Raw genomic sequence first — 20,366 nt, 5'->3', positions numbered from 1 at the left:
CAGAGCTGGATCCTAACAGTGTGCAAAGTTTGCTCTGATTGTTTACACAGAGTCAAATTTTGTTCATAGTTCCTGGTGGTGTTCCAAAATAATTCTGAAGAATTATTGTAAGCAATGTGCTTTCGAGAGAGCACTTTAAAGACACAATTGGGCAAGTTTGGGGGCTTTTTTTGTGTCAGACATACCTGCAACATGTTAGGAATGCATCCTCATCCTTTGCTCTGAAGAAATGCCATGCCTATGGAGATTGAACTGGAAAGAAGAGAAGCAAATGGTACCATGCAGGTGCTGGCCTCTTAACAGCGAAGTTTCAGATGTATTTGAAGTGGGACTTATTCGTATGATAGGGCAGATTGACTGTAAGGATGTGCTTTCTAAACTTTTCCACCTCTTATCTATCTGTCCATGCTAGAGTTGTGTTCAGTGTTCAACATTGATTTAACTGAATTACCTTGAAAATTTTCCCCAAACCACTGAGAAGATTCCTGATATCCCACTCAAGAGCCATTAGTGGGCCCCCCCTACAACCTCAGTGCTAAGGAGCCCATGAGGAAATTCCACCTCCAGCAAAGGAGGTTTGATTTCTTTTTGTCTCAGGTGAATTCAAGTGGAGAGTAGATGGGAAGGCCAGGAGGAAACAGTGAAGGGTCTCCAAAGCCATCTGGTGGTTTGAACAAAAAACCATCACTCTTGGGACTGTCATCTCTCTTGTATTCCTAACTAAAATGAAGATGGTAATCATTCTCCCCAAGTAGACCTGGCTACAGCCTTTATCGCTGATGCAGGGGATGCAGACCTGGCTGGCAGAGCAAATACTGCCAAGGGCTAGTGTCTTCTAGAGCTTTAAAAACTGCATTTTTCCCAGGTGAGGTGGATTACAGCAGGAGTACGTGCTCTGCTCTGACTTGCAACTGTGCGAACCTGGGGGTTTGCTCTGACCATACAAACCCCATTCAAGACTTCAGCTGAAATCAAGTGGTATTTGTTAGAGGGAAAAAAATAAAGACCTTGGGCGAGACTTTGGAAGGCATTTAGAGTCCAGATATATCACGAAGTGTCCGGCCACTTTTGGGATTTCACCACCTCTGAGCTGCTGATAAATCCAGCCCAGCGTGACTATGGATACTTTTGTCCTACGTCTTCCATCCGAGGGCAGTGAATATCTGTGACGTAGGGTTGTCTCCCACTCACGTAGTGAATGGAGCCAGCTGGGCATGGGGGCAGCTGTCCCCTTCCCTCCACAGCCCACGTTGGCTCCACGCAGGTCCCGAGTCCATGTGGAGAAACCAGCCAGCCAAATGGAGCAAGGCTGGGAAGGTACACGTGTCTCCCCTGGCCCCGAGCAGATAAGGATTTGTCTGAGGGTGTAACACAGATCGTCCTCTGAGCCGGGAAGCCGCAGCTGGGATGTGCAAGGTTTTACAGACACATGCTTTGTCCTTCCCTAATTGCTTTATGCAGAAACGTACATTAACAGAAACACTGAATACACATCCGTATTTTGTTTGTGCTGTGTATAGCTTCGTCGGAAGGCTAACCGACAGAGAGATTCTTGTTACATTGTGTTGCTGGTGGTCTCCTGAATGCTCTAGAGTTATAAATCAGGCAATTGTTTAATTCTGACACAGGAAAATGTTTTGGTAAATGCAGCAGGCTTAAGACTAGCTGAAAATGTCTGGGGCTCCCATTGTGTGCAGAATGTAATGTGTTCAGAGGAAATCTGCAGCATTCCTATGGCAAACCACAACAAGAAGCTCCATACAGCCCCAATCAGTTACAATTCTCATATAAATTATAATGGCTTAAATGTTATTTAAATGATAAACAGCTTTTGCATTCCAGACATTGCTGCAATTCCAGAAGGTGGCTGTATAATACCAGCTGAATGAAATATTGCATATTGCAGGCTAAGTATGAGGCTTTATTTGTGTGTGCATGTATCCATTTTTGTCACATCTAGCATATTCTTTGGCTATAAACCTTGGACTTCCAACGCACTGTGTGTATCTTGGAGCACAGGGCTTCATCCATTATCCAGCAGCGAGTTGTCTGAAGGTCGGTCGCGCCAACATGCCAGTAAGCTGAAGACACAACCACAGAGGCGGCAGAAGTATCCATCGCTTCTGGGCCGTCACCATCCCTCATTAGCGTGTGCAGTTTTGCCTGGACCCTGCTCAGCAGCAGATGGTATAACCACTCCTTTAATCACAGTTTCCTACAGAGATGGCCATGTCACGCTTGCTTAAAACAAGTGTGGCTTGAGCATTAGGAAGAAGAATGGCAAGTCTGGGGGAGATCATCCCTTGCCCAGGAGAGAGCTCATCCAACAGACCTGGGCTTTCACTACGGAAAGAGTGATTTTTTTCTTGCCAATTCATCAATGTCCTAGCATAGTGGACCACTAGAGGCTGGTGGCATTTGCTGGCTTTTGATGCCTTCACTTGAAGGTTGGCAGCTGCTCTCCGGGCAGCCCAGCAGCCCTTCTCCACTGCGTGGCAGCAGCTCATTGAAACTTGAGGGGTTTCTGTTTGCCCAGGAGATATTTTGGGGCAGAGGTGGGCCACAGCCATGGCAGCACCTGGGAGATGACTCTGGAAGCGGTTCTCTGGCTGAGCTGAAATACATCCTAAGCAAGGTACCACTCGGTGTGAGCAGGTATGAGAGGCTTCTGCTCCCGGAGGTCCTGCTGGAGCCGATGAGTCTGGATGGGTACAAAGAACTGAGCTTTTTCTTCCTATTTGGTCATGTTATTCTCGGTGTAACTCTTCTGAATTCAGGCCATGGGATTTTTCCAAAACTCTTTTACAATTGACACAGCCTCTGCCCCATCTGCATATTTTGTTGTCAAATTCCAGCATTCAGAAATGTTCTCTTTTGGTTTAATTTTTCCAGAATATTAGAGAGGAGAAACTGCCCTGTGGTTAAACAACAGGACTGGCATCCAAAGGATGATGGAGTCTGGCTCCAGCCTCTTCCACAGACTTCCTCTGTGATTTCAGGCAAGTCATTAAACCCTTCTGTCTGTTAGGGTCCCATCTGCAAGACAAGGAGGATCTAATTCTTTTCTCCCATCTGAGTCTCAACCTCTTTTTGTGTTTGCAGGGCACCAAACGGGGCCTCAATATTAGTTAGAGCTTTGGGGCTTTACCATTAAAAAGTTAATAATAACCAGCCATATTTCAGATAAAATGTGATTTGCAGTTTAATATGCTAAGTAACAAAGACTTTACCAAAAGAATGAACAATAGCCTTTTCCATTTCACAAAATAATTTGCCAGGCAGAATAAGCGCACCAGCATTTTTATAAAAACAAATTATAAATAATTGCTTTCTGCAATTTAATACACACATAGGAAGAGCCAAAAGAGTTCAGCAGCCACCGGGAATCTGATTTCATTGCCGATTTGGTCTGTCTCTGTAGTTTTTATGAAAATCCCTGAAGACTCTGCTATTTTGTAAACTAAACATGGCTTTTTTTGCTGGCCATGTGGAGTTTTTTTCCATTCATTAGTGAGCTGCTTTTTTCGTGAACACAATTAGACAAAGGAATAAATCAGTCAACAAACATGGGACATCATAATTTTGGCAATACCGGGCCGTCTATGCTCTTATTTGCTTAACTGTATAAATCTTTCACCAGACTACAAATGATACCAGTTCCCTCAGTGTTGGGGTTGGGGGAAGAGAGGGATTGGGCCAGATCCTGTGGATTTGATGGCTCGCACTGACCATGGCTGGTGTTGAGCGGTTTCCCTCATTACGGCAATTCAGCATTCCAGCTATTGGGAAATCGCTTTGGGATACTTCTTCCTTTTCCTCTCTTGTATTTCAGAGCATAAGAAACATCACCAGGATGATAGCTCCCTGAGGGCTGTGTCTCCGTAAAGGGTTTTTATGTCTCTTCTTGCCTGAATATCTGCATGCCTCACTGGTTTTGGTGCAGTGGCCTCACGATGCTCTTGCAAGGAGAGGAAGGTACGCTCATAACTATTCATCTCGCACCTCACGTCCCTCCTGGCACCCCCCAGCACACAGTCCATTGAAATGCAGTTTCTCTTTGCAAGGAGAAATGAAAGCTTTGCTGGACCCAAGAGGCAGCAATTCCCTCCCTGGCATTCCCAGCCAGCTCTCCCGCCTGCCATAGGTATGGGTGCATTTGCAAGTGATCTGGAAGTGGATTTGCGAGTAATTTGCGAGTGGATTTCGCAAGTGGATTTGCAAGTGATTTGCGAGTGGAGCAGGATTTGGTTCATCCTACTGTTTTTTTTGTGTAGCTGGAGAGATCTGACAACTTGCATTCATAGAGGATTTGAGGCCTGAGAGATGCCCTTCATTGCTGAGCAGCACATCTGCACTTCTGTTCCTCTTCAAGGCTCTCTTGAGGCTGTGAAGCTTGTTTTGACCCTCTGCAGACAGGTGAATCCCACCCAGGGTACCTCATGTTGCTACAGGTCATATTAAGCTTCCTCTGTGAAAAAATAAAAGTTGAGAGAAGGATTCGGGATTTATTTCCCCGCAAATTATCCTTTTTCAACCAGCATTTTCAACTGCTGGTATTGCTGTGGTTGGATTTCCCCTCCCCATGCATACGCACTTTGAGCTGGCTTTGCTTCCCATTTCCAGTAATTTAAGAAAAGATTTCTGCCCAAGTAACATAAACAATAAGTCTTTATAAATTTCTTTTTGTAAAGATGTTCTCAGGTTTCCCACTCTGTTTTTCCAGAGATCACCAGATAAACAGCCCTCAGGAAAGATATACTGGGGAAGGCAACTATAAATACTCAAAAAATGTTGAGAATAAGTGTCAAGACTTAATGCATAGCTAATGGCCTAATCTGCACTTTCATCACAAGGCATTTATCTCCTTGCTTGCTTTCACCGTAGTCTCCCTGGAATATCTGTCCATTTAAAGTTTATTTATCCTACCCCAGAAAATTCATTTCCTATTCATAATCTATTCCTCCCCAGTTTTTAAATTAATCTTTATTTTTTAAAAATGTCTTGTCAGTGACTGAGTGCTACCTGCATTGTAGTCTAAAATTGAGCCAGAAGGAGCCTTTAGATAAAAATGCACTGCCAGCCTATGCTATCTGTCATTAATGGTGCATTATTGCTGAACTGGTCCCTACCTGGATGACTACAAACGCAGTGTACAGCGGGGCATAGCTGGGAACGGGGTTAATCTCCATCATACTTTAGCTCCTGCAGGCGTTTTCAGACAGGCTTCTCACTCGGGGGGGAGGAGGATCAGCCTAGTGTCAATCACACTGGCTGTTTTTCCATTGGTGCTCGTGCTGCCACGTTTAGCCGACTGATTCATGGGGCGAGATTTTAAAAATCAGGCACTGAAAGTCAGGAAAGTCCAAGTTCCTGTGCAGAAGACCTTGTGGGACAACACCAAGATGATTTGGGGCTGCCAACATCTTGGCCAAGTTTGAAGAATACAGCTCATCCCTGTGTCCTTGGGGCTAGGGCAGCATGGACATGGCTTGGCTCATGTCTTGTAAAGGTGGCTTAAAACTGCCACCCTCTTCCCTTTGTCCTGTCCATGCCAAAGTGCAGGGATGGGGAGATAAATGATCCTGCTCAAAGAGACTATTGCTAGAAGAGGATTACTGAGTTGGGCCCAGGGCTCTTTCTTACTTGCAGCCTGATCTGGGATGCTAAGGAGCAGGCTTGGGCACTGACCCGTCAAGAGGCACCCAGTGATGCACAGCAACGGAGTCCAGTGATTGTAGCTCATTCTCCATGGCCACCTCCACACCAGGCACTGAGTTTAGGTCCCCACTTCTCAGAGCTGTGTCTTTTGCCCCAGAGGCTGAAAATTAATCTCCATTTGGGTTTTTTTTTCCTCCATTTCCCTTGTTAATGCCAGTAAAAAGAAGCTAAATCTGAGTGAAAGCATATGGCTGGTTAGCTGTCTGCACTGCATGCCCTGGACAGGACGAGGCTCGTATCTAGTGGAGAGTGGCTGCATCTGCAAGTCATTGCTTCCCTCGGTCGCCTTGCTGGGATCTGTTTTCAGTTGCTGCTGAGACAAACTCACCAGTCAAAATATTGACACTTTTCAAGTCCAAGTCAGCAAGTTTCCCGTAAGCAGTGTTTTACATTGCATTTGCATGAGTTGCTTTTTTGGTTGTCTTGAAACCTCCATAAACAGAGTTCTGTCATTAATTTTACTCTTCTATTCAATGCTGGTAATTTCTACATTGTGCCTGTCCAGCAGAAACCAGGGAGTGACAATGTTGGTGCTGTGCTGCAGGACATTCAAAGTGCAGGCAAATCCATTGTTTCACGCTGAGATGAACCAAATGTTGACCACTGATCCCTTGCTAAATTGGAATACATGCTGGGTAATCTTCCTTCTTTGGTAACAAATACGACTTCTAGGGCATTGTGAGTTGGGTCTGTTTGAGCGCTGCTATCACTGTTAGGAAAGTCATTCTTTAAAGGTGCTTCTTTTACTCATGTTCTGTCTGAGTTTGCGAAAGGTTCTTTCTGTACAGCCTCCAGTGATAAGGTACCCGCCCCTGGTGAAACTTTAAACCTTTGGTCTCCCCCCTCTTTCACCAGGAGGCAGAGCCTGGCAGCCCTCACCAAATCCTGGGGCTCTGGGCTTTGTGGTGACATGTGTTGAATTCACCCTTTCCCTCGGCTTAGTTGGAAACCTGGGAGCCCTGACAACCACTCTGGATCCAAGCCAGCAAAAATCTGTGTGTGACCCTGTATTGATATGTCTGTGTCAGCCTTCACAGCTAGTCAAGCCTCTGCTTCTGAACGGAGGTGTTACTAAATTAGAGGGACTGGCTGACACAGTCAATAACGGAGCCTCAGGTTGGAGGGTCTGGATGAAAGGTGAGAGATGGGTCAACCAAAACCTCAAGGTTTTCAACAAGTTGAAAGTGGCGACAATTTGCCACAAGCCTGGAGCAGAATATCCACCTGTATCAATGCCAGCTGGGGACCGACTGGCCGCATAGCAACCCTAGCGTGAGGACTGTGGGTGATGGCGATGCTGTGTGAGCCAATGGTGCATGCTCATCAGGAATAAGGCAAACCACGTAATGGGCCATTTGAGGAGGAGCATGGCCAGGATGTCCAGGGAAGTTGTTATTCCCCTTTGCTTGGTGCTGGAGAGGCGGACCCAGTGCTGGGCCTCCCAGTTCAAGAGGCTTGTGGGCAAACTGGATTGAACCCAGGGGATGGCTTCCAAGAAGGTCAGGGGTCTAGACTACATCATCTTTGAAAGAGGTGGAGGGAATTGGGCTTGTTCAGCCTGGCAAAGAGGAGGCTGGGGTAGTCTAACAGCCATGTGCAACTATTTGAAGGGCAGCTCCAGAGATGATGCAGCGTTGGTAGTGGCAGCTGATACCATGAAGGACAACAGCCACAAGCCGCAACTTAAGAAATTCAGATTGGACATTAGGAAAAACTTTCCCAGATACTTAGGGAGGGGGCAGATCTCTCTTCTTGGAGATTTTCAAAGCTTGTCTAGAAAAAGCCACAGCTGAGCTGGTGTGTTCAAGCAGGAGGGTGGATGAGATCTCCTGAGGTCTCTTCCTACCAAAAATCCTATGATTCTACAAAATCAGGGCATTGGGATCTCTGCTTTCTTTTTCTCTTTATTTTAAAGATAATGCTCAACCAGACTTCCAGGCTTCAACAAGTAAGAAAACAAACAAATAAACCCCCAAGCAAACAAGCAAGCAGACAAACAAATAAAAGCCTAAGTAAACAAGCAAGCAAGAAAACAAAACCCCCAAAGGACAAATGAGTCTTGTTTATTTAATTCCCCAGTTTGCAGTCAGCCTCATGATTTGCGTGGATTTAATAGGGGTATTTTTTTAAATGTTTTTGGCATTGACTGGTAATTTGTAGTCTGAGTGGAGTTGCATGGGAACATTTGCTAGCTCAGTCTCTCTATAAATTTGCAGCACCTGGTGTAGGAGAGAAAATGGCTCAACTAGAGGTGTTGATGAGAGCAACTCTAACTGCGTGTAAGACCTGTGCTTGTTCCAGGATATGTATAAATCTACTGCAATAAGCATGAGGACTTCAAAATAGCTGTTCTGCTGTAAGCTTCACTTGCAACCTTCAAAAATAAAATTAAAGTGCCTTTCATGAAGAATTAAAACAGTCATCTTTTCCGAGCCACCAGAGGCAATAAAAGTGAAAGAAGTGAAAGGGTTAAAGAGTTGAAGAGTTTGTCACGTGCTCTTGTTTGGGGCAAGGTCCACTTTCATCCTGCTGGGACTTTCAAGCAGGTCTTTGTTGTGATGGTACTTGAAGCAATGAGCCCACCTGGTATAAGGCTGGAGAAGGAGATCCATGGTTTGATGCGTTGTTGATCCTGCCTGGCAAGTAAGAAAAGGGGAGAAAAAAAACAAACAAAGAAAAAAAAAATAAATCCCTGGCATGCTGACTCAGCACCTTTCACACTGCAAGTTTTGAACTACACGCAGCTCCTGCACCTTACCTATGCTCCACGTTCCTAGCTAGAAAGCACCTGCCTGTCATTTTTCAGCCCATCAGCCTGCAGTAAGTCCTTCCATGAGCGCTATGAACACAAAGGCCAGCTCTGGAGGTGAGGAAGAAGCCTCGGAAATGAGGACTGAGACCCTGGGGAAGAGCAGCTACTCAGGAGACGTCAAGAGGGGACAAGTGATCCTTGTTGCCTACCTGATTGCAACCCTAGAGCTGACCTTCCTCTTCATGCAGATGGGAGTCATGCCTGTGAGTATGGGTTGTCCTGCTTCACAGCATATCTTGCTTTCAATGCTAGGCTATGTAGTTTTCCAGCAAAGTCAGAAGAGAGTTTCTAGCAGGAGAAGGTGTATTCCTACCTAGCAAGCAAACTGTGACTGTGTTCAGGGTATGCCCAGGCAGTAAAAGATGGATTACTATTTGTACTGGCCTGATGGCCCTGGGTGAAGCTGATGTAGTTTCTGTCTTCTTGCTTGCAGCAGGAGAGTGACCCAACAAGCAGGCAGCAGAATCAGAGGTTTCAGATCAGAGGTGGGTTTTTCTGAGAGCATAATAAACCAGCTGTGAGTGGGAATCATTGCTTCTCACTTACTGGACTCTTCTGTCTGGTATCATAGAATCATTTAGGTTGGAAAAGACTCTTAAGATCATCGAGTCCAACCATAAACCTAACACTGCCAAGTCCACCACTAACCCATGTCCCTAAGTGACACATCTACACATCTTTTAAATACTTCCAGGGATGTTGACTCAACCACTTCCCTGGGCAGCCTATTCCAGTGCTTGATAACCCTATCAGTTATCATGAGAGGCCATTTCCTCTCATCCTATCACTTGTTACTTGGGAGAAGAGACCGACCCCCACCTCTCTACAACCTCCTTTCAGGTACTTGTAGAGAGCAATAAGGTCTCCCCTCAGCCTCCTTTTCTCCAGGCTAAACAACCCCAGTTCCCTCAGCCGCTCCTCATAAGACTTGTGCTCTAGACCCTTCACCAGCTTTGTTGCTTTTCTTTGGACACGCTCCAGCACCTCAATGCCTCTCTTGTAGTGAGGGGCCCAAAACCGTGCACAGTATTTGAGGTGCAGCCTCACCAGTGCCAAGTACAGGGGGACGATCACTGCCCTAGTCCTGCTGGCCACACTATTTCTGATACAAGCCATTGGCCTTCTTGGCCACCTGGGCACACAGCTGGCTCATATTCAGCTGGGTGTTGACCAACACCCTTAGGTCCTTTTACCTCCAGGCAGCTTTCCTGCTCTTGTGAGCTCCTGGATCTATGATACACCTGTCCACCCCTGTCTCTGATGAGCCCATGCCTTCTGGGAGATCTCTCCATCGGTTTTGTGCCTCCAGAGGCAAACTGCTCCCTCCTTCTGGGACTAAAGCGGCTCGTGGTGCCCTGAGCCTGTAGGCTGAGAGAGAGTTTATTTATGGGAGATCAGTGTAGCTGATCACCGATCAGTTACAGGCGGTTTGGGGACCTGAGTGCAGAGCACATGCACCCAGGGGAAGTGGGCAAGACTGGGACACCTCCACGCCTTCTGAGAGCTGAACTTGGCTGAGACTTTTAAACAACTCTTAGCAGATGACACAAAACAAAAACATGAATCAGAAATAGCTGTCTCTTGAGCATACAATTTTTAAATAAGAAACCCCAAAGGATTGTGGCCTTCAAGGTGTGCATCTGTGTTTTTTTGCAAGCTCAGATTGTGCGTGTATGATCCAGATTATAAGTAGAGGCAGTATTTTGCCCATGTTGTGCTTGCATTAATTCTGGCTTGCTCAATTAAACAACAGCTCCAAGACCTTACTGCAGTCATCTCCTGGGTGATGCTTGGGCTGCCCCAGGTGTTGGGTCTGGAGGCACGAAGCTACTTAAAATCTACCTCATCCCCCTTAGCAGTAGCTGAATACATTCAGCTGTGCAGGACTGCAAAGATAAAGGGTGGTTCAGATTTGTCACCTGGTGCAAAATTGATGGGTTTGATCACATCCAGCTGATCTCCATTAGCAGATGGTGTGGGATGGAGGCTTTTGGTCTTTATTAAGCAGCCTGTGTCTGACCTAACAAAAATTTTATCTGTAGGTATGGGGAACTGAAGGAAGTGCATGTTTGGAGCTGTAGTCCTCTCTACGCAGACATTAAGCTCTTTATTCAAAAATATAGCATACTTCATTTCCCCTGACTTTGTTGGGTTTTTTTCTTTTTTTTAGTACTTGGCAAAGAGCCTAGGTTTGGATTCAGTGGGGTTTGGCTACCTCCAGACAACCTTTGGTGTGCTCCAGCTTGTGGGAGGTCCCATTTTTGGAAGGTAAGTGAGAACAATTCTCATGACCCTTTTCATAGCTGAAAAAAAGCTAGGCATTTTTATACTTTAATAAAAAAATGTTTAGTTCTGGTTCGTGATCCTGGTGAAATGTTTGAAGATTTCATAAATGGGAAAGGGGAAAATAAATACTATAATTAGAAATACTGCAACATAGAACTAGCCTTTATATTAACTTAGCTATGTTTTAATGACACATTTAAGTGTAACAATATACTGGGAACAGGCTTAAACCATCAGAGTCCTCAGAGCCCAGGTCCTAACGGCTTAATCCTGCAACCATTTTACAGCCATATGTAACCTTAGAAATATCTTGTGACTGGGAAACCTAAAAAAAGAGGGTATTTATTGATGTTAAGTAGAGCTGTCAATGAAAATAATGGAGGGTCATGTTATTTCTATAGCTGAATTTCACTGTATCTACATCAGTGTTTAATACAAAGCTAGACTTAAATGAATCTTTAAAAACTGATGTATCTATAAGCTCAACTATTAAAGTAAGAGAAGAATGGAAAAGACTCAGGTTTCCTGCCTCTCTACCCCATGGGACACATACTCCTTTTCCTAACAAAATGTAAACGGCCCCAAAAAATTCAAGTGGTGGGGGAATGCATTCCCAAAAGGCAGAAAAAATTGAAAGAGCAGTGTAATCCAGTGATAGCAAACTAAAATGAGGCTGAGAAAAATCTAGCTTTTCGTCTTAGTCCTGCTACTGATCAACGAAGTAATACACGGATACAGAGCTGGTGTGTGCCTCAGTTTTCCTGCATGGGATTTACCATTCTGGTTGATGTAGATTGTGAGCTCTACAGGATCCTCTGGTACGTAGTGTGCAGCACTTCAAGGATCTGATCTCTAAAAGCCCTTGGACGCTACCATAATACACATTTAAAAATTAATAACGGTAACATTAAATTCTCCAGTGCAGCTTGGAAGAAAATGTGTTCCTAAGAATGGAGATGGTGCAAAGGGCCCAGTTTGAATGCTTTTTCTATTAATACACAAAACTGGAGTAATATTTCAGTTCTGGATCTGGTGCCATCTGAAATCTGGTTTTCCTCTGTGCATGTCATTCACTCATGTCAGAAGAGATGCTGAAGGGAAGGAAAAAGGCAAACCAGAATCTATCTAGGTCTGGACTCCCACTGGTGTAGATGGGACTGAAGGTGTATAGTGCCATATTGAAGCCAAAAATTGCAATGTAGGTTTGAGATAAAAAGGATTTTCCTAGGTGTGAGGCTGCTTTGACCTCAGTGTGAAGGCAGATAAAGAGAAAATGGGAAGGAAGGGGATAAGAGAGAGAAAAATGTGTAGTTTAGTCCTTGTTCTTCTTGCCTGATGCTGCTAAACAGCCATGAGAAGATGAAGCACTGAATTTACTCTTAAGGAACAAAATCAAAAAAGCCCTGGACTATCTAGTTAATCATGGTCTTTAGGTTACAAACAGCTAATATAAACTTCCTTGGCTTTCATGTAAATAGAGAAGCTTGGACCTGTACCTCTTCCTCAACACAAACCCCTTTAATTACTTATGCATAGCTTTGTAGACCAATCTTGGCATTTTTTTGTTGTTGTTTCTTTTAGTGTAATCACAACTAATTGCTATGCAAGGTAACATTCATCTGCTAACTGTAATATGCAACTTCAATAAAAAGAAGGAAGGAGGAATTAGAGTGAAAAACTTTATCTAAGGCCTATTTTATGGTCAGCGTAGTCCCTATTGCTCAGAACCCCTTCTGTGGTACTCTTGGACTTTGTCCAACTTAACTTTTAAAAGTATTTTGGAGTTGAATAAAACCTATACCAAAACCTCATCTGTCTGTTTTGGTTTTTTTCCCTCAAATAGAAGAAAATTTGAGTCACTATTGTGCAGTCTTTATCGAACCTAAATAGAAAGCTATCTATTTATTTTCTTTAAGTGGTGCTGAATGAGAAATGTTGCTTTGAACATCCTCTGGAAAGACTTTGGAATAACTTCTATTGCCATTGAACCTGAACTAAAAAATTAGCTAGCCTGATTCCCTGGTCTGAACCCACTCTAAGTCGCAAAGTAAAATTTGAGGGAACTATGTGCTCTGAAGTGATCACATTGAATGGGTTACTGGGCTGCCATAACTGCTTCTGCCTGTGGCTGGTCTTTAGCAGCTCTGAGATTAAATCACATTTATTCATTGAAATGCCAGTGGAAGGGACTTAAGCAAGCACATGTTACCTTGTGCTTACAAGGGGTCTGCAGACAGTCCGAGCGGTGGTAGCTGTCTGCATGTTCCCCTGTTACACCAAAGTGTCAGTGCCCACGTTCCCAGATGGGCAGCTGGTACTTCAGCACTGGTCCTTGCACTCCTCCTCCAGGCAAGGCTTCCAATTCTGGGGGCTTGTTTGGGGGTATTTTGGGGGGTTTGGGGTTTTTTTGCAAGGCAAAGTTTTGTATTCCCAGTAGTCAGCAATGAAGAGAGGTTACTCAGTGAGCTGAGCTCCTCTGGGAACAGAGCACTTCTGAGAATCTGGTCAGCGCTTCCCATGGCGGATAAATGAGAGTGAGATGGCCATGCAGTTCCATCCATCTGGGTGCATCATGGTTGTAATGACCTGCACGGTCCCACTTCTGACAGCCTTGTACCATTTTTGTACTAGGTTTATGGATCAATTTGGCACCCGAGCTGCCTTAATTCTCTCCAGTGCATCTGGAAGTGCCTTCTTCCTGCTCCTGTCCATCTCCACCAGCATCCCCCTCCTCTTCCTCTCCAGGCTGCCAGCAGTGTTCATGCACGGGCTACCAGGTAAGGTCAGTCAGGGCTGAGTAACTTTCCAAATTGCTTTTATTGCCTGATTCCTCTCTTCTTGCTCATGTTGCTGGAAGTCAGTAGGCTCAACAGTATGAAGGAAGGCAGGAGAAACACCTGATGGTTATCAGGGGTGAAATGGTGAGAACCTGAAGCAGCAGGTGTATTGGTTATGGAAAGCAGCACTGGTAACCTGTAGTCCCAGGTCCATTCTCCTGTATGATCTTGAGCAAACTGCTTGGACTTCACCATTCAGATGTGGGTGATGAATACTTGCTGGCAGTGGTGCTATCCCAAACTTCTCAGCTGCCTTCTTGTAAGCAGGATATTTTATAGGAGAGCTTTTCCCTTTCTCCTGGTAAAATGAGCATATTAGTCAAAATGAAACGTGGTTACAAAAATACCTTCCATTACTCACCAAGCTGTTCTACTTTAGTTGGCCTTTCCTAGCTGTTTCTAGCAAAAACCATACAACAACCTTTAGCTACCAGAAGTCTCTGTAACTCATGCAAGAGGACTCAAGTTGATAGGGTGTTAAGTCTCTTCTTGCCACTTGTGCAGTGGTTTGAGTGTTTTGTTTCCTATGACTGACAGGCTGAACCAATTCCACTCAGCAGTGTGCACAAGCATTTTCCCCGGGGTTGCAAGGACTGTTTTGTGGCAAGCACTGTTTCTGTGGCCTAAAAATTTATACCTGCTGGGCAGACCCTGTGACAAGCTTCTTTCAAGGGATTTGTTTCCCTGCAGGTGCTCAGAAGGTTATTACAGACCTGACTACTCCTTCCCAACGCGCTGACGCTTTGGGGAAGCTGGGTCTTTGCTTTGGAATAGGCATCATCATCGGCTCTGCCCTGGGAGGTGTCCTCTCCACCAAATTTGGGTGAGTGGTCCACTTGTTTGGTGTTGGCCTTGTTGCAACCATTAAGGGAGCTGCTAAGGGGTATTTTGCTCCCCTCCCCCCAGCTTTTGGTGATACCTTACTGCTGGTGGCAGTAGAGGATCATACCAGAACTCAAAATTTTGCTTTCCATACTGCTGCAAAGAACTACTCCCACTGTTTTTAAGGGGACCTTGTTGAAAATCTCATCTTCTGTCTACTTAAATTGATTTAAAAACAAGTTGAAGTGAGAAATTGAGTCTCTCTGTCTCCTGGTTGTCTTCTCTTTGGAGCTGAGTGTGCTGAAAAGCAGCCCATATTGCATCACTTGCTTTTAAGAAACAGTGTTAAAGAACTGAGAAATGGAAATCGGGAGCAGTGTGAAAATCATGGGGAAATTGGTGTGCTTGGGGGATGTTCAATATAGAGCAAGACCTTGGGAAAGGGGAAAGCAAGCTTGGGACAGTGGGGGAAAAGAGGGAGGTGGTCTAGCCCTGTCACAGCAAGATGAAGCACGTGCCTGCTGCTTCCGTTTGCTTTCCAAAGCCTGGCACATTGTAGCAGGCTACCACCTTCTCTTATGTGCTGCAATAGGAAAGAAATGCCTGATTTTACTGTATGTACTGGTCTCTGTTCATTATTAGGAAAGGAAGCTCAAAAGGTGTGGTGTGTCGGAGAACTTTGTGGGCAGGGAAGTGCACGTGGCTGTAATCTTCCTGGAAGATTCCCCAGCATTTCTCTGGTGGGGAAAAAAAAAATCCCTTGTGAACTTCTGCTCTATCTTTCTTTTGCTCTACTTCTTTTTATTACGGACATTTGCTTCTGCAGATTCAGGTTAGCATGGAAATAACTCTTTTCAACCTTTGTGAGCATTACAGCTGCTCTACAGCCTAGGATGGAGGTTAAAAATCATTAGGGGAAGCTCTGGCTTTCAGGAACTGGGCTTGTCCTGGAAGGGACCAGCGTCGCTGGCAAGTGCCAGTGTCCGCTCGCAGCCCCTGCCTCGCAGCCCCTGCCTCGCAGCCCCTGCCTCGCAGCCCCTGCCTCGCAGCCCCTGCCTCGCAGCCCCTGCCTCGCAGCCCCTGCCTCGCAGCCCCTGCCTCGCAGCCCCTGCCTCGCAGCCCCTGCCTCGCAGCCCCTGCCTCGCAGCCCCTGCCTCGCAGCCCCTGCCTCGCAGCCCCGCGCTTCTACAGCAATGCTCTCTCACTTACAGTCAGGCAGCTAAGTCAAACGTCACCGATTGTTTTTCATGATCCTTTACCTAGTGCCATAAGCACTGCGGAATGTATGTGGTGCTACGTCACCTGGGCATTTTGCATAGGGCACACTCGGTTACGGTGTTGGGCATTGTGCGTTGGTCTCTGAACCCTGGTGTACGTCCACGTGCATTCAGGTGCTGCAGGGATGGCTACCTTGCATCTCAAATCTTTGCAAAGGTTAACTGAGTAGAAGACTTTGACCTTGCTGCCTTAGGGAGTAGCCCCTGAAAACTCTGCTGATGTACCTTGGCAGTGTTGGGCCAAATTAATTGCTGCAGGCAATCTCAGGAGTTTTCTTCCTCTTACTTGGAACCTGAAAAGGTTTTCCTTAGTTCTTTTGTGGTTGGTGCCTGTTCTCTGTTGGATAATTGACACGACGCTGGCTAGGAGGATTAATTTTGTAGTTGTTATATGGTTACATAAAATGAAAATTGGAGATGTACATAATATTAACTAAGTTGGGATTTTAAAGTATTTATAGATGTTGGTGGTTGAGTGGGGTTTTAATGAGTATTATTTTTAATCAAATACAATGATCGTATCCCTTCTGCATGTTAACAGTCTGAAAGTAAAGGTTACCTCAGTTCTCAGCTTAATCTTTGGTTATACACCCATATTTAAACATCAACATTCAAGTAGCATTGTTATCTAGGAAAAATTTATGGGGTTTCACTTTCCAGCATGTGCATCAGTCACTGGTTTATAGAAAAATCAGCAGTGGGAGAGAATCCCCTCTTTCAGTTAATTAGTCAGAGTCACTTGAACACAGCCTGGCTCTTGGATGTCAGGGCTTGGTGCTGTCAGACAACAGGATGCTTCCAGACTTCCCAGATTGCTGCTCATTTTGAAAGCTTCTGGCCCTTACGTTTTGTGCCTGCAACACAACGCTGAGAAAAGTGAATGTTGCCCCTAATTATGGGAAAGTAAGGGACCTGCATCTGAAAAAGTACATAGCTTTTGACTTTCCCAGCGCAGGGGGTTGTTTCCCTTGCATCCGGCGGAGGGCAGCTTTGGCTCGCAGTTCACATGCTGCTGCTGGAGCATCCTGTCGCAGCGGTTTTGGGGCTGCTCCTGCCATCCCATAGCAGAACTGGGGCAAGCAGCCTGTCTGCTGCCAGCATTTGGTTTTCTCCACGAGGATCTGTGCATCCCCCGGGAAGGATGGTAGGAATTTCCATTAACAAGGGAGAGACCCCAGCGTGCTGGCAGGACCCTTCTGACCATGCTGATGTGCAGAGTGTTGATTTGATTTTTATGAACAGCAGCTCCAGGCTGAAGGACTGCACAGGGAGGCCACTCTGGGTGTTTGGTAGCCACCTTTGCTGCAGCCAAATCCCACCTTTGCTCTGACACCATGCTTAGCACCTCTGCCAGATTTCTGTGCAAAGATTAGAGGAGCAATCTACTGATTTTTAGTGTTTTGGCTGATATTGGTGGTGTGTGCAAATTCAGCCCTGCGAGCAGATGAAGACAGCTCTGTGCCAAGAAACAGCCCCCAGAGCATCACCAATGCCTCTGGCTGTGTCTGCAGCAGTGACCTGGAGGGAAAGGAGTGGGTGTCGCATTATGGACATACCCGAGGCTCCTTGGCCCTGTTGCCATATCCCACAGACTGGCTGTTAATCATCCCTCCCCGTTTCCCACGTTTGTACAGGAAGGCTCCGGCTGTACTTGGAGCTGCGTAATCACTTCCATTTTTTCATGGAATGACCCAATCTCCTTCCTTTGAAAATAAGCATTTCTGCCATGTCACAGAAGAGCAAAGCTGGAGATTTCTGTCCACTCTGCATTCTTCATTCTCCCTCACCACAAAGCTGGCCAGCATTCCCCGTCTGTTGTTGACAGCATTATTCATATGTTAGCAGCGGTTTGTATACAAGAGAGGGGGTAGAAATCAGTCTTGGTTCTTTAGCTGATGTCATTTTGGTATTATTCCACTGTATTGTATTTACGATTGATGTACTTGACCTAAAGAGCTGGTCTGTGGTTGTTTTCATTGTTGGAATAATATTTGTCAACCCGTATTTATTAAGGGAGCCCTGGAGCAGTTGAATGGCTTGTTCTGATTTGCATAAGACTTTTCAGATGTCAGATCCTGACCTCTGCTCCTAAGCTGTAGCCACCAGCTCCAGCCCTTCCTCTTCCTCTCTCTGAAGTACTACACTTTTCCTCCATGTTTTCCAAAGCTTCGAATGAAGCTGTAGCAAAGGAATTGTGACATTTAGATCTGGACATGTTTCATCTGTGAAATGTGGCTTTGCCTTTTGCAAATCAAGGAGCTGCTTGCCAGCTGGCTTCACCCTACCAAATTCAATTGCTGGAGACCTTGCTTTTAATATATAGCCCTGTCCACTCACCTCTGTACAAACAGTGCGTACAGCTGTGAAGAACACACTTTCTATGGGCAGGGTGATGGTCAGGCAAATTTGCACCACCTGAGGATCAGGTATAAGCCAATTTATTAGCACAAGCAGTTGTAATCTTAACATTTGGAAAGTGTTTTCATGTTTGTATGCTTTTTTTTAATTGGTGTTTTCTAGTCATTGATCAGTTGGATCAGGATTGTGGATATAAAATAACTAGCTTGAAAATAACTCCTGTAGTTCAGCTGAGGTCTCCACGTTCTTGGAGAGTCTGCAAACTCCATCACAGCTCATCCACAAAAGATGACTAAGAAAAGGAGCTCTGTATGCTCTCTGCACGTTACCCCCTCCCTGTACACTTACTGGAAAGCTGTTGGGGGACCACAGGCTGCAGGTGAGTGTGTACCCCTGGAGAGAAGTGATATGGTATTTGTAGTAGGCTTTTGTGGGAGCACTGTGGGTGAAGGGTGAAAGAAGAAGGCTGGATTAGTGCAGCCTTTCCCTTTTGAAAAGTGGAAAGATGAGCCTAGGTAGCTAATTACAGATATTTCATCCTTTCTTCTGGGACTATGATTAATTGCATTTGGCTTCTTTCTTCTTTCTTTCTAACAAGGACATACAGAAGCTCTGTTGCATGACCCAAGGTTTGTTTGCTTTCTATGGACAAGGAGAGGTTTCTTCATTTTAGTGACTCAGCTGTAGGCTTAAATGTCTTGGAGCAATTATTCTTTTGAACTTGGGATTTTCCTGGCCAAACCCCTTTGGCCTCTTATTTAATATTATTACAGCAGGCTTTGGGGATAGGTTGTTTTTTTTTTTCCCTTGCTGTGCTATTATCCTTCTTCCTCAAGGGGAAAAGAAGAAGCTTGTTCGCCCGGAGTAGGGAATTGCATTTCTTTTCAATAACCCATTTGAACAATGTCCTCTGGCAGGGAATTTCTCATTGCTTCATGGCAGAGTGGAAAGACTGTGGGTGTTGAAAGGGCTGAAGGTTGGGAGCTGGGAAGGCGGGAACATGGCAAAGGGTGAGAGGGTTGCACTCCATTTTGGGACAAAGCAGGGCATTCTGTTGCTGGGAGCTGCTCCCTTCCAGTAGAAACCGTGGTATTTCTCTGCCTGGGATGATGTTGATTAGCCAAGTAGCATGGATCAGTGACGCTTGTATAGGCATTGCTTTGTCCTTTGTATCAAGAGACTTTGGGGAGAGGGAGGTTGTGTCTGCTTGCCAGCAAGTCATCCACGAGCTGCAACATGGTCTGTCACTGTCAGTTGAGCTCTGTGGTGCCTTGGGAGAGATGGGGAGCGAATAGTGAATGAGCTGTTTGAGAAGGAGCTGATGGTTTGGGGAAAGCGCAGAGGACCTCAGTTGTGGCCTTCTGTGAAAAATAAACCAAAACAAAACAGGATCCAGAGATTTTCTCATTTACTCTGCATGACAACAATCTTAGTTTTGGAAGCCATGGTCTCAAAGATTGTCTGTAAGGTCTATGTTATTGGGTCTGGATAGAGGATCATGCATGTGATCCCTCCACAACTTCTTGGTTCAGAGTTCAGGTCAGGGGCACTCTTCTCCTCTCCTCTATTCCCAGCACCAGAGCTTTCTAGTTCTGATAACTTAACCTATTCTTAAACCCGAGAAATGCCTCGGTGCGCTTTGGGTGACGTTCCCCTGATCTTATACATCTACAGTGGAGACAGCTACACGTAAACTTGCTGTTCAGACTCTGTGGTTGATGGAGAGGCACAGACACTTCTACAGCACCACTTACCTCTTCATGAAGCAGGCCTGAAACAACTTGGGGAACAGAGTACTTCGCAAGCTTTCTGCTTGCTTAACACCTGAGTCCCAAAACACTAGCTCTGGCCATCAACACATTGTGCCTGTGGTCACAGTCCTGGAGTTTAATGCTGGATTGTGAATGTACCAGAAGTCACCAGGATGCAGGTCCTGAGCACTTTCCTCTGTCTATGCTGCCCTCATGCAACAGACAGGTCTGCGCTAAGCTCACCCCCAGCCCTTCCTTCCTGCAAACCTCTACCCCACCTACCACTTCTAGGCCACCAATTTTAGATTTGGGTCCACTGGCTTTCTTCTATTTACCCATTGGAAGACCACACTGATGCTGCAAAGGTGCCCTCATTCCCCCTTTGCAGACCTTCAGTAAACCTGGCTCTTCCATCCTCTCCCTACAACCCCTTGTCTGAACTTCAGTGGAGGGAGGCATGATGATGGGGCTGAGAGCTCCTCTTTGGTCCTTCACCCATAGGTGG

At 45.6% G+C, this 20,366-nt stretch overlaps 1 protein-coding gene across 5 annotated transcripts in view; it reads left to right on the top strand.

Annotated features, from left to right (window-relative positions):
* The first annotated feature begins 3,843 nt into the window (after window positions 1–3,843).
* Window positions 3,844–20,366, top strand: part of SLC67A1 (solute carrier family 67 member 1) — a 67,749-nt gene continuing 51,226 nt past the window's right edge. The window contains exons 1-6 of one of the 5 annotated variants that reach the window (XM_072864712.1): window positions 6,042–6,092; window positions 6,224–6,353; window positions 7,935–8,733; window positions 10,701–10,798; window positions 13,448–13,593; window positions 14,344–14,476. In XM_072864712.1, coding sequence (XP_072720813.1) covers window positions 8,551–8,733; window positions 10,701–10,798; window positions 13,448–13,593; window positions 14,344–14,476 — 560 coding nt within the window. In that variant the 5' untranslated portion in view covers window positions 6,042–6,092; window positions 6,224–6,353; window positions 7,935–8,550. Of the gene's footprint in view, window positions 3,976–6,010; window positions 6,354–7,934; window positions 8,734–10,700; window positions 10,799–13,447; window positions 13,594–14,343; window positions 14,477–20,366 lie in introns of those variants that run through there. The other 4 variants (XM_072864711.1, XM_072864709.1, XM_072864713.1 and 1 more) reach the window with 4 other exon arrangements.

The sequence above is a fragment of the Ciconia boyciana genome, chromosome 6 (genome assembly GCF_034638445.1).
Source record: "Ciconia boyciana chromosome 6, ASM3463844v1, whole genome shotgun sequence".
In the NCBI taxonomy this organism is placed as follows: Eukaryota; Metazoa; Chordata; class Aves; order Ciconiiformes; family Ciconiidae; genus Ciconia; species Ciconia boyciana.
Note: the sequence above shows the minus strand (reverse complement) of the source record. Positions and strands in the feature narration are given on the sequence as shown.